At 38.2% G+C, this 13084-nt stretch overlaps 1 protein-coding gene across 3 annotated transcripts in view; it reads right to left on the bottom strand.

The window, feature by feature from the left end:
- Window positions 1–13084, bottom strand: part of FAM92A (family with sequence similarity 92 member A) — a 61244-nt gene that overhangs the window by 31615 nt on the left and 16545 nt on the right. For all 3 annotated transcript variants that reach the window (XM_030553473.1, XM_030553472.1, XM_030553474.1), the window contains 4 exons: window positions 10008–10013; window positions 8975–9079; window positions 7251–7364; window positions 4762–4881 (listed from right to left, as the gene is read on the bottom strand). In XM_030553473.1, coding sequence (XP_030409333.1) covers window positions 4762–4881; window positions 7251–7364; window positions 8975–9079; window positions 10008–10013 — 345 coding nt within the window. The remainder of the gene's footprint in view (window positions 1–4761; window positions 4882–7250; window positions 7365–8974; window positions 9080–10007; window positions 10014–13084) is intronic.

The raw sequence follows: 13084 nt of genomic DNA, 5'->3' as shown, positions 1-13084 counted from the left end.
GCAGCAGCTGCAGAACACCTGATGAATGTGAATGTGTGTGTGTGTGTATAGGTATTATGTATAATGTGAATGTGTGTGTGTGTGTATAGGTAATAGGTGTAATGTGGTGTGTATAAGAAGATATTAGTTATTAGTCATAAATTGTTATCATAATAAATGTGGCATCTTTGCCTTGTCCCCTTTAATAAGATCCTGCTGGTTTTTACTGGTCTAATATAATTGGTACAACATTTGAGAGACTAGCCTACTAAGCTCTTGTGGACATTACCACCTGATAGCTCACAGTCTAATGCCCAGTGTTGCAAAAGAGAACATCTGCCTATCTTACCTATCTAACTGAAGGGACAAAGTCTTGACCCCCGCATTTTAACTCTCTGAATGGCAGCTGTCACCACCAATGAATTTGGAGTTGGGTGGGTCAGGAGAATGAGAATTCCTCAGCAAGTAGCTGCATAATTTGTCTGTTTTCTTACAAATTGTCTATCCGGGTAATCTATTTAACCAGATACTTTTTGCCAGCTATAATAAACCATCAAAGACTGGCAAGGTATCTCACTTCTAGAAGATGACCCCAGTATATCAAGAACAGATGTGTCTTTTACTCTGAGGTTCCTAAAGGATGTTCAAGGTAATTAGTACCCAACCTTTCCATGTGTTTGTGAAATTGGAACATATCTTCTGGAGGGGAGGAAGATGATGCACCCACACTATCATCTGGTGAAGTTTGATCATCCAGATCCATATCTGCATTTAAAGGTTCAACAGGCCCCTTTAGTTTCTCTTCAGGCAGTATGTCTGTGACAAGTAAAGGAGACTGTTCCTTCAGTACCAGTCAGTGACAAATCGGGGCATGATATTTCACCTGAATTCTTTTGGGAGAAGGCTCTGTTGGAACCTGCCTTTCTTCAGCCTTTTTAAATTCAGGTTAATACATAGGGGAAGACAAATAGGGCCATAATACCCAGGGTGGTACCTCCTAGTCCAAGGAAGAGTGATCTTATGGTCTGAAGATATGGAACTGAGAGTCTTGATAACTCTAATTTCCCTCATGCTTTCCCTGGCAAAAGAAGGGCAAGGAATGGGATCAGGCAGGGCATGGCCCGATTCTGGATCAGAGGCAGTTTCCAAGGCTGACAATAGTTTGGTAAGCAAACAATCAAAGGAGGTGAGACATTTCCCTGAGGAACTAGTACAGTTTTTAGGGGCAGATTCATTTATCTTTGGAGAGATCTGTATAGACAGGGAAACTGATTTACCCTTGTAAGGCCTTTTCTTTTCTGGAGAAGGGGGAACTAGCATCCCACTACCTTACACTTATAGATTCATAGACTCTAGGTCATCGAGTCCAGTTCCCTGCCCTCATGGCAGGACCAAATACTGTGTAGACCATCCCTGATAGACATTTATCTAACCTACTCTTAAATATCTCCGGAGATGGAGACTCCACAACCTCCCTAGGCAATTTATTCCAGTGTTTAACTACCCTGACAGTTAGGAACTTTTTCCTAATGTCCAACCTAAACCTCCCTTGCTGCAGTTTAAGCCTGTTGCTTCTTGTTCTATCCTTAGAGGCTAAGGTGAACAAGTTTTCTCCCTTCTTTACCTTTAAGGATTGAGGGTCCCCCTGATCTGAATGAGGGTGTTCCCAGGGCTTGATATCTGAGTCACCATGTTACTGAGTCACCCTATTAACAGTGGATCCTCCAGTAGGAACTTAGTGGCTCACAAGAAGCATCAGGTGCCTCATCAGGCTCACAATGAAGTTTCAAGTATGGAACCAACGGCCTCTGATCCAGACCAGAATACAGCTCTGTAATTTGGTCTTGGCCTTCTATAACCACTCTTTGTTGTGGCTCTGACTTCCAAGGCTGAAGCCTTATGGGGACACTTTTGCACTTCAGTGCATGGAACCAGACATATAAGTTCCTTAGATATGTGCTCTCGAGAATTAGCTTTTTCAGCAGAGGTGTCACCTCTCATCTTATGGATTCACAGTGACTGGTAGTACCTTAGGTTTGACTCCAATCAATGAGAGAGACACCTATATTAGGATTCTACTGGACTTTTTGACCCCCTTTGGGGCAAAAGCTGAGGCTGGTCTCCCAGCATTTGCAGATCCCTGGGTTTCTTGAATTGAAAGGTTTAGGTGCTAATGCTTCCTGCAATAACAGGTTGGAGGCAAATGCAACTCCTTTCTGGCCCAAGGGGTGAAGGTGCTGCATATAGAGCAAAGAAAAGGTGAATGACATTTCCTCAAACAGGCCATATAACAGAAGGGTATTCAAAGCAGGAAAAGCTGCAGGGCAAGAAACCTGGTGTCTTTGTTTCCAACATACTAAAAACAAGGACCTGTGCCAGGGCACTAAGATCCTTAGTCAAAACCCCCTCAAAAACAAACAAACAAAAAAACCAAAAAAAACCCACCACCCTAATATCTAGCTAAACTAAGGGGATGACATTGGGAACAATATGTTCCTTTGAATTGGGGGTGCCACGACTTGGCAAGTGTCCTGGTCCATCTGCTGCCGTAGTTGGAAAGATCACAAGCAATCATCACACCACGCCTCCTTTATAGCCCTGCCCTCAAATCTTCAGATCCATAAGGAGAGGGGCATGGAGCCATGAGAGTGCTGCAATGAGCACTTTTCTTAGAAGGTTCCACTGGTCCAAGCTACACTATTGATGCAGTTCAAGAGTGGGACTATGCAGAGGCCACTCAGAGAATGTCACTGTGACTCTAAGAAGCTCCTATTACTAGATTGCTGCATAAAATGCAACATGAGAGCCAAAAGTCTGCTTGCTTGCTTAATACTGATCACAGTCCTAAAACACTTCATTTTAGAGATTAGGAAATGTTCAATTTCCCACAACCTGCGACTGTTTTGTTTGTAAGATCTCTCTTCTTATGCTCCTTTTTTGCCCTATTATGGTATATTTTTAGACATCTTATTCCTTCCAATATTGTCAAGAATTTTTGCTTCTGTCATACCTCCAATTTTCTGCATGACTTCACTTTTTTTATTTCTCCATTATCTCCCTCTTCATATTTTTTCAATTTATTGGACACATTTTTAGATGTACTATGAAATCTCCTTGTTCATCCATACTAGATCATTTTACCCATCTTGATATATTTATCCTTAAGTGGAATGCATTCTTGCTGCAATCATTAATATTGACAAGTCTATCCCACCCAATTTCTGTATCTTATTTTTAATCACAGTCAGTTCACATTTCCTAAAAAGCTGGCTCTTCTAAAATGAAATAAATATTAAAAAGAGTTTCTACAGAATTCTTCTCCACATCTCATACTCAATAACAGCCAGGTTTTATTTCCTAAACAACCATTTTACAAAGTTAGTATTCTGAAATTAAGAAGAGAAAAATGTTTTATCTATTTTATTCTTCTATCACCCAAGTTTTGGAAGAACTTTGTTTCTGACATGTCCCTTCCCAATTGTTTCTTTTTTGTGTAAAATAGTTTTGTAGAGTATTTACTATTGTATGCAAATCTTAGTCAGTTTTAACAAGGTTATTATAATTCCTAGGTACAAGATACAAAATTAAAATGTTCACTGTGTAGGGATATTAAAGAAGGTTTATATTAGAAATGAAAGTGATTCCCCATAATTGCTCCCCCATAATTTAAATCTCATAGCATTACCAAGTAAAAGATCTCTTGGATTTATTAACTTACTAGCTACTGTGTGTGTAAAACTTGTAAGCCATTGATTGCATCTGTTCTCAGAAAGATACTTTATTGCTATGTAAAACTTGCAAACCGTCAATTGATTCTGTTCTCTGAGCATGCTCTGTAATTGATACTGTGTAAACCAATGCGGTAAGTCGTTAATTAACTCTCCACTCAAAACAATACATTGTAACGGTAACTGCTCTTAGAGGCAGCACAGAAAAAAAACTCTCCCTCTGTAATCAAAGGGCAGGAAGTCTCAAATAAATTTAGTAACACCACAAAAGTGGTGGAGACAGTAAAATAAATGTGATTAAAAGAAGGAATATATGTGAACAAATGCTTGGTTTACATGAATGCTCAGGGAGGTGCCAGCCTAGGAATGCAGTATCCACTGGCCGAAGAAGGCGTCAAGTGGGAACAACCAGATGACCCCCGGAGGGCAAACTGGAATCCACCCCACCATCTCAAAGGATGAGAAAAACAACATCTGACAGCACAGAGCTATCAGGAATGTGCCACCTGCTGATTAATTCAGCAACAGCAGGATGAAGCAATTCCCATAGACTGACATAGGAATAAATTCCTATAAAAATGGACTCTAAAGACTAAGAACTTTGAGTCTCTGGTTCTGCTACCACCCTCCAGGAGCATCAGGTGTGCATCTCACATAGACTCTGCTACCCTCTTGTGGACAAGACACCTGGCCAGTATTCTGTCACAAGCAACTTCCAGACTGGTAACTATAACAGATTAATTCAGAACCTGTGTGAGTGAGTGTGTGAATGAATGAATGTAACAACTGTCTGTTGTATTTGCAATAAATGTGGCATTTTGCCTTTTCCTTCTTATAAGATCCTGTTGGTATTATTTTATTAGTGTAACAACTGAATGTATCTGGAATGTACCCTTCTCCATCCTCAGATGGTGTAATTTGTCAAAGGCCCATTAAAGTCAATGGGCCTATGACAATTTACATCACCTGAGGCTATGCTCCCTAGATACTCTCTCTAATTTAACACGCCTTCTGAAATTAACCTTGAACCTAACAGTCACGTTTTCTATCTTACCTGTATTATTCCAGATGAAAATTTTGATGAACCAGTTCTTTGAAGGGGGGATTTTGAGTTTGCACGGACTATGTCTAAACGAGACTGATAGTCTGGTGGATACAGTGAACTCCGAAAAACCTGTTCAATGTAAAATGGCAGTGACTTTAGTGACATGATATAAATGCCAGACTGACAGCCCAAGAGACTGAAGCTATCTAACACAAGTACAGCATTGGACAGAGACTATACAATCTTACACTCCCAACCCTGATTTAAAGAGACCATCTCTGGAATAGAGAGAATAATTCTATCTATACTTAGTCTATATATAGCATACTATTTAATAGTCCAGTGGTTCCCAAACCTTAACAACCTGTGAACCCCGTTCACTAAAATGTCAAGTCTTGCGAACCCCCTCCTAAAAATGAATATTTCCAGGGATTTTCTCCTTTACCTGAGTATAAATTATAAAAGCAGTGATCTTGGAAATATAAATTTGTTTTATGACAAGCTTATTACACACTTTATTATTATTAATTATTTATCATTACAGTATTTTTATTACATTATGAAAATGGCAACACTCTTCCAAGATATCACTTTTGTAGCTTGTATCACTTTGAATAAGCCTGTTATAAGACAAGGCTCCTATGTTTCATCAAGGAGTATCAGATGTGAAACAGCATGAAGGTATTTAAGAAGCCAACTCAAAGAGTTCCTCCTACGCAAGCATTCAGGTCTTGAGCAGTCCAGGCAAACAATGCATGTTACAACAAAGCTTAAACTTGTTGTTCATAATAATTTAAAAAGCAATACTAGCTGCCTATTTAATTTTAAAAGCAAAAAATATCCACCTCCCTCTCCATTTCTTATAAGGAGTCTTGACGTTTAAATCTCCTCAGTGTGATATATATGTTTGCTGTGATCTGCTGAGCTCTTGGAAGTCCAGGGGCTCTGGGCTGCTGGCCCCGTGCTACCCGGGGTCCCTAGGGACAGCTCCGTCCACCATTAGGGAATTTTTTCCCTGAGAACCCCCTGTAACATTTCATGAACCCCAGTTTGGGAACCACTGTAATAGTCTATACTAGTTAATACCATTGAACATGGTTTATGGAAGATACATCCTGGCAAATTAACTTGATCATTTTTTGATATTACAAATTAAGCTGATAAAAGTAACAGTGTTGATGTAATATATTCAGAATTCTGTAAGGTATCTGATTTGGTACCACATGACATTTTAATTGAGAAACTGGAATGATACACATGAAATGGATTAAAAACTGGCTAAATGATAGGTCTCAAATATCATTATAAATAGGGACTCATCATCAAGCATTTCTAGTGAGGTCCTGCAGGGATCAGTTCTTGGGCCTACATTTTTATCAATGACCTTGGGGAAAAAATTACTGATAAAGTTTGCAGAAAACACATGATAAGGGAGTGGTAAATAATCAAGAGTACAGCTCACCGATAGAGAGTAATCTGACTTGTTTGGTAAAGTGGGTGCAAGCAAACAATATACATTTCAATACAGCCAAATATAAGGTCATACCATATAGAGACAAACAATGTACGTCATACTTACAGGATGGGGGCCTCTATTCTTAGAAGCAGCGACTCTGAAAGAAACTTGAGGGTGGGGGTCCTAGTGGATAATCAAATGACCATAAGCTTCCACTATGATGCTGTGGCCAGAAGTGCTAACACAATCTCTGGATTTACAAACGGGAATATCCAGCAGGAGTAGGAAGCTTATATTACCTCTGTATTTGGCAATGCTGCAACTGCTACTGGAATACTGTGTCCAGTTCTGGTGTCCACACTTCAAAAAGGATGTTGAAAAATTGAAGAAGGTTCAGAAAAGAGCCACAAGTATGATTAAGGATTGGAAAATGTGCCTTCTAATAAAAGACTCAAGGAGCTTAATCTATTTAGTTTATAACATAGAAGGCTAAGGGGTGACTTAGTTACAGTCTATAAGTATCTACCTGGGGAACAAATATTTAAATAATGGGCTCTTGAATCTAGCAGACAAAGGTATAACAAAATCCAATGGCTGGAATTTGAGGCTAGACAAACTGAGACTTGAAATAAGGTTCACATTTTTAACAATGAGAGTAATTAACCATTGAACCAATTTACCAAGAGTTGTGATGGATTCTTCATCAAGGGACATTTTTTAATCAATCAGAATTGGATGTTTTTCTAAAAGAAATACTCTAGCATTCAACCACAGCTATTGGACTTGAAGCAGGAGCTAAGGAAGTTCTAATGACCTGTGTTATTCAGAGGATTAGATGAGATGATAACAATGGCTTTAAAAATCGGTACATGAATCTATACTCACTTTAAGGCACCTTTACACAGCTGGAGTAGTGTAAAAGGGGCCTTAGTGTAAATGAGAATCTGTCTTTGCTTTTTTTGAATTAGTCAACATTTGTAGATCCAGCGTGCAACTGGGCCTCGTATGTAAATAATAAAAAAAGAATGTTGATTGCTCTTACCTCTAAATCTTCATTCTCATCAATATTGTGTATATTTTGGTAGGCAGCAGTGTAAATCTCTAAAGCTTTTCCATGGAATAACATTTCAATAGTTATAAATTCAGAAAATATGCTCTAAAAATTAATTAAGAGAAAGGTTTTATTTGTATGCAGATATATTAATTTACATGACAAAAGTACACTCCTGCTTCAAACACACAAAAACTGTATCAGAATTATATCATTGATATCCTAGGACACAAACAGCAAAATAGTTGAATGCATTTTTTTAAAAAAAAGTTGGACTTTAATTCTGGCTATTAAGTCTGCTGGCAGCTTGGCAAACACTATCTATCCCAGTGGTTCTCAAACTTTTACACTGGTGACCCCTTTCACACAGCAAGCCTATGAGTGCAACACCCTTATAAATAAAAACACATTTTTAATATTTAACACTATTATAAATGCTGGAGGCGAAGCAGAGTTTGGGGGTGGAGGCTGACAGCTAGCGACCCACCATGTAATAACCTCACAACCCCCTGAGGGGTCACGACCCCAGTTTCAGAATCCCTGATTATGCTGTTCCCACTTCATATACCATTTTAATTCCTAGCAAACAGTTGACCAGTGACATATATGACAGGCACTGAAGAGGAAAATGATAGATCAAAACAAAACAAGCCTACCTATGAAAACTCACACTAGCAGAGTGTTAGTTTATCAGACTAATATATATCTGGCTGATTTACACAGCCCTTCTCATTCAAATGTTGCATTTTGTTTCCTTAAAAATATTCTGTGAATTACAATTTACCGATAGCCAGCTACTGAAAACTTAAAATTGGTTAGGAAGAATCTATGTCTATTTTTTATTCTACTATCTATATAGATTTTGTTAATAGTCCAGGGCTTTGAAGCGGAGCCCAGAGATGGAGCACAGAGCAGCTCCGGAGCAGTGGAGCTGCAGGTTTTTGCCTGGAGCTGGAGCAGAGCCGGAGCACAGCTCCAAAGCCCTAGTTAATACATACCACAAAACCCTACCCTCCCTCGAACATAAACAGTCACTGAATCTCCAAAACTATTGGGATGATTCTCATCCATATTACTATATACTTCATGATGTTTTATCTTTTCTTCCTCTCTCATTCTTTCCTGTTTGGACTAGTTATTTAATTTTTAAATTAAAAAAGTAGCCCACTTCAGTAACTTCAGTAAGCCCCTTTCAGTCATTTATATCCTTAGGCATCTTACGTTTGTCCTCTCAGATAAGAGGAAAATGAAGGCCTTGCCCACTTGTAATCATTAAGAATCTGAAAAAGCTTTTAAACCCCATAACCTAGCCGAATTCCAAGTTTGGTAACTATATTCTGCTACTGATAGCTGTTACTGTTGTTCAGCACTGCCACTTCATTCCACGCACAAACCCAAGTATCTACTGGGGGGAATATGGCAGCTGTTTAAAGTTCAGTGAGACACCAAATGACATGTTAAGGCAACAGTTAATATTGTATCCAAATGAAATGAAGAATAACTAGTTGATTTTTTTGCCTGTAATGTTATTTGGGTATTGAAATAGTTGTGAATATCACAGTATTCGCACCAATTTGTATTTGTGCACAACTCACGTGAACTAGAAGTATTGCCTAATTTTGCCAAACAGCAACTAAAACCTTTTTGATACATCAAGAGTGATGCCATGCATTTAAATGTGAAATATATATATATATTTTTTTTTACATGCACACCTTTATGTCCTTTATTTTCTGTTTCTCAAAATTGTCAATAGTTTCCTCCAACTGCCGACTTGTTCGAGTTGCATCCATCGAAGCTCTCTGTAGATCACTTTCAGCCTTATAAAAATAACCAAATAGACTGTTATTCCTCGAACTGATATTTAAAAAGTTGTGTACTATACTTTACTTTAGAAACCAATAGGCTGTCCTGCACATGCAAGTTACTATAGTTTAGACTTCTTGTGAGCTGGACATTAATATCACTTACACTGATGTAGAGTCCTTTAGAAGAATTTTCAAAGATTTGTACAAGAAAAAAAGTAAAATGTAGAGAACATGAAATATAAATCCTGATGTAGAAAAGTATGCTAAGCAAGTGAGTCTCTAAAGCAGTGATGGGCAACCTGTGGCCCCTGGCTGCCTGCAGCCCATTAGGGTAATCCGCTGGTCAGCCGTGAGAGTTTGTTTGCAGTGACCATCTGCAGGCACAGCCGCCTGCAACTTCCTGTGGCCGTGGTTCACCGTTCCCAGCGAATGGGAGCTGCAGGAAGCGGCGGCCAGCATGTCCCTATTCTATGGAATTCTATGGCCAACACATCCCTGTTCTATGGAATTAGTAATAAATAAACGTACATCATCCTCATCTCCTTCTTTAGGTCCCAGTTCAGCAAAGTTCTTAATTTTAAGCAGCAGTAACACCTTCTCTGTTGAGCAAATTATTAAGTATGCGCGTAAGTGTTTTCCTGAATCCTCCCATAATGCACTGCAATAGACAGCTTTTGGCATATCACATTTGTCTGATACACTTCTGTCACTACTGGTATTTAGTAAGCAGCAGATACTGTAATGTTAATTATATTATTGTCACGGTAATAGAATGTTATTCTTGATCCAATTAAAACAGATATGGACATATTTTATATACTAATTTCTTAGGAAAAACAGACTGTTGTGATACAATAGAATACTAAAACATTCATATTTTGAAATTAAATAATTAAAAGATTTTATTCTGATGTTTCCTCTTCAGAAACACAACGTGCACCTGTGACTGAAATTATTAATAAAGGAAAATATTTTTGATGAAAATGAAAGTAAAATATTTATAGTACAATTGTTACATGTGACCTTTGGTAAAAAGTTAATATGCTTACATAAAAATTATTTTTATCTACAGTGTCCATCTTTAATACATTGTGTGTGTTCATGTGTGAAATATTTCACACACCAAAAATACCCAGTAACAGTGAATATTCCTTCTGGGAGCTTGTCACAAATATGCTATAGCAGAAATGAACAGTTGCATGCTTCTGTATACTTAAAATATAGAATGGAATACTATGCTGCAAGTAGTCAGCAGTCTTTTGGAGGGGAAAGCAGTTCTATCAGCCTATTCCACTAATAATTTTATAGTTGTCTACCAGTTAGAATTAAAAAGGGGTCTTATTAATGAGTTGAGGTAATCCATCTGAGAGAAAAACATCATTGCTACTATGTGTTAGGCACATATCTGGTGCTCATCACCAGGGTAGACAGCTGCTAGAGGTGGTGCAGTTTTTCTTTATCACATAATGTTTAACCATTATCAAACATCAATCTGAAAAAAATAATTAAATCACAAAAAGGGCCAAAATGCAAAGAAAAAGTTTAATTTTGATCAGAATTGGCAGAAAGCTTCTAAATACAATTGATAATGCAATTATGTACTCAAATAGTACTGTTCTGAAAAGTTTGGGAAATATTTAGCCCTAGATGATATACTGTATGCATTTCCCCATACTTTTTTGCCTTCACTTAAAGCAAAAGTCTGTAGTCACATAACAATATGAGATTGTTTATACCATGTAATACATCAAAATATTTGTCATTATTTGTAGAAGGGGTTGATTTGAGAAAAAATTTTCTGTCTGCTATTTTTATGAAGTTATACAGATAAGATGAACTTACCCCTTAATTATAAAACATATATTTTTGATATTATCTGCTTGGCTGCAGACATAAGTCTAAAGCACACATGGTATATCTGTAATCATCTTATCTTTTCACCATCATTGAATACAATGACAATACAAATACACTACTTATAAAAGTAATGACTCTTAGTAGAAGAGCTGCAGAATGTCTTGTATGAATAGATTGTGTGAATAATGAAGCATAACCATGTACTCTTATATAACCCTACATAATATAACCCTACATATAATTATGAACTACGGAATGTCTAATGCAACACTCTTTAAACCTCAGAAAAATAGCCACAGTAATTTTCAGATAGTTGAAACATTACTATTCTCCCTCAGAACCTGTCTGAAGTGCTCAATACTCTCCTGCTTCTCTCGTCACTGTCACGGTACCATGTATCAGAGCACACCAAATCTTCCCCACAGCATTTCGATCGCCTTGTTTCACAAGTACTCTCACACTCATACTGTGCAAAGGTGAGGACAGCTTCTGGAGCAGGTAACAGCACCATCATGTTACAAACAAGATGTTCTGGGCTAAGTATCACCAATCCATTTTTGACAGGGGACACTTAAAAATACTGAGTTGTTGTATGATTCCATCTGTATGACTGATAACTTGCATGTTTCAGGTGCTATCTGAAGAAGACCATTGTTGGTGGCAATTTCTCACTTGTTTTCATCTTCTAAGCAAACATCTCTGGATAATGTTTGCTACTTATCACAGTACAATGCAGATATCGTGGAGGCATAGAGGAAAAGAGAGAGGCAGCCTATCTAAGCTGCACTGATCTCAAGATTTTTCAAACTTCTGTGAACTCTAGGTGCTCAATTTTTGTCTTCAGTCATCTTTTTGTACTAGAAAGCTGAAGTAGAATTACATCCACTGACAGCATGAATGTCTGACAGTGTAAGACATGTCCATTCCCAGCTCCATAGCCACTCTGTGAATGGAAATGAATCTCTTATTTTGGCCAACACCAGTTTTGAAATAGAATTCATTTTCCCCAAGAGCAGAGCAATATCTTGGGAACACAGATGCAACATCTGGATCTAAGCTCCATATTAGCACCCTATTTACTGAGTGTTTGCTTTGCATGAGTAACGTGCAAGAACATGTGTGAATCTGCTTCCTTGTGATATGCCTTGAGTTCTGGTATTGCAGAATGGTTGCCAGATGCTACTTTTACTGCTTGTGAGATGTCATGAAATCTAGCAGCAAGGTATACTTCACAACCAGGTAACAATCTCTGTTCATACTTCATAATTCAGTCATAGAGAAAAAATTCTATAATGTCTGATTTATTCTTTGAATATGATATCTTCAAGCATTGCTTTGGTAACGATATTAGCACAGTGGGGTTCCAAACTTCTTGCATTTGGACGTTCCCCCTGAGGTCTCTCTCACCAGATGACTGATTCTTCATTTGCATGCTTGTCACCAACAAGAGCAGTGTCTTGACATTTTAATCAAAGGCTAATGTTCTGCAGCTGATCAGACAACTCCCCAAAAGTTTTGCACTTTGGCAGTATTAGTGCATACCATCTGCAGAAGCATCATGAGGTCATTAAATAGCTAATGTTGGCTCATTGGATGATAGTAGCTCAACCACTGACAGATTTTTCTCCAACCAGGATGGTGTGTTGCTCTTTTGGGTCTGTCTTAGAGATTCATCCAAACTGAAGAAGGAAAGTGGGAGAGGTGCCAACTCATACTTCTGGATATCAGCATATCTGGACTTGGCAAGTGCAGTTAGCTTGCTGAATGTCTGACAATAGTTATTGCTTGTGCTGTCTGCTTCTGCTGCCTAACTGGCTTGTTGAGATTACCAAATGATTTGAGATTATATCTTTTTATGGAATCAAAGAGGTCTACCTCACCCCTTTGCACTCCACTGGTTACAAACCACTTCATTTATTTTATGCCATTCCCTCTTATTATGCACAAACTTTCTGCAGTTTCAGGTGGAGCCACAGTAGACACTGCAATGTACACAAGTGGCTGTCTGCTGTCTGGGCTTGTTCCAGGCTCAGTATTAAAAAGCTGTGTCATTCTTTCAGTCACAACTTTTGTATCCTGGACATTTTCATCAGCAGTCATGCACTCTATGGTTGTTTCTTTGTGGAGATCGGCTGCTGAAGGCTGAATTCCACACATTTG

This window comes from Gopherus evgoodei, chromosome 2, assembly GCF_007399415.2.
Source record: "Gopherus evgoodei ecotype Sinaloan lineage chromosome 2, rGopEvg1_v1.p, whole genome shotgun sequence".
NCBI classification, from domain to species: domain Eukaryota; kingdom Metazoa; phylum Chordata; order Testudines; family Testudinidae; genus Gopherus; species Gopherus evgoodei.
This window is presented reverse-complemented; position numbering and strand designations above follow the sequence as displayed.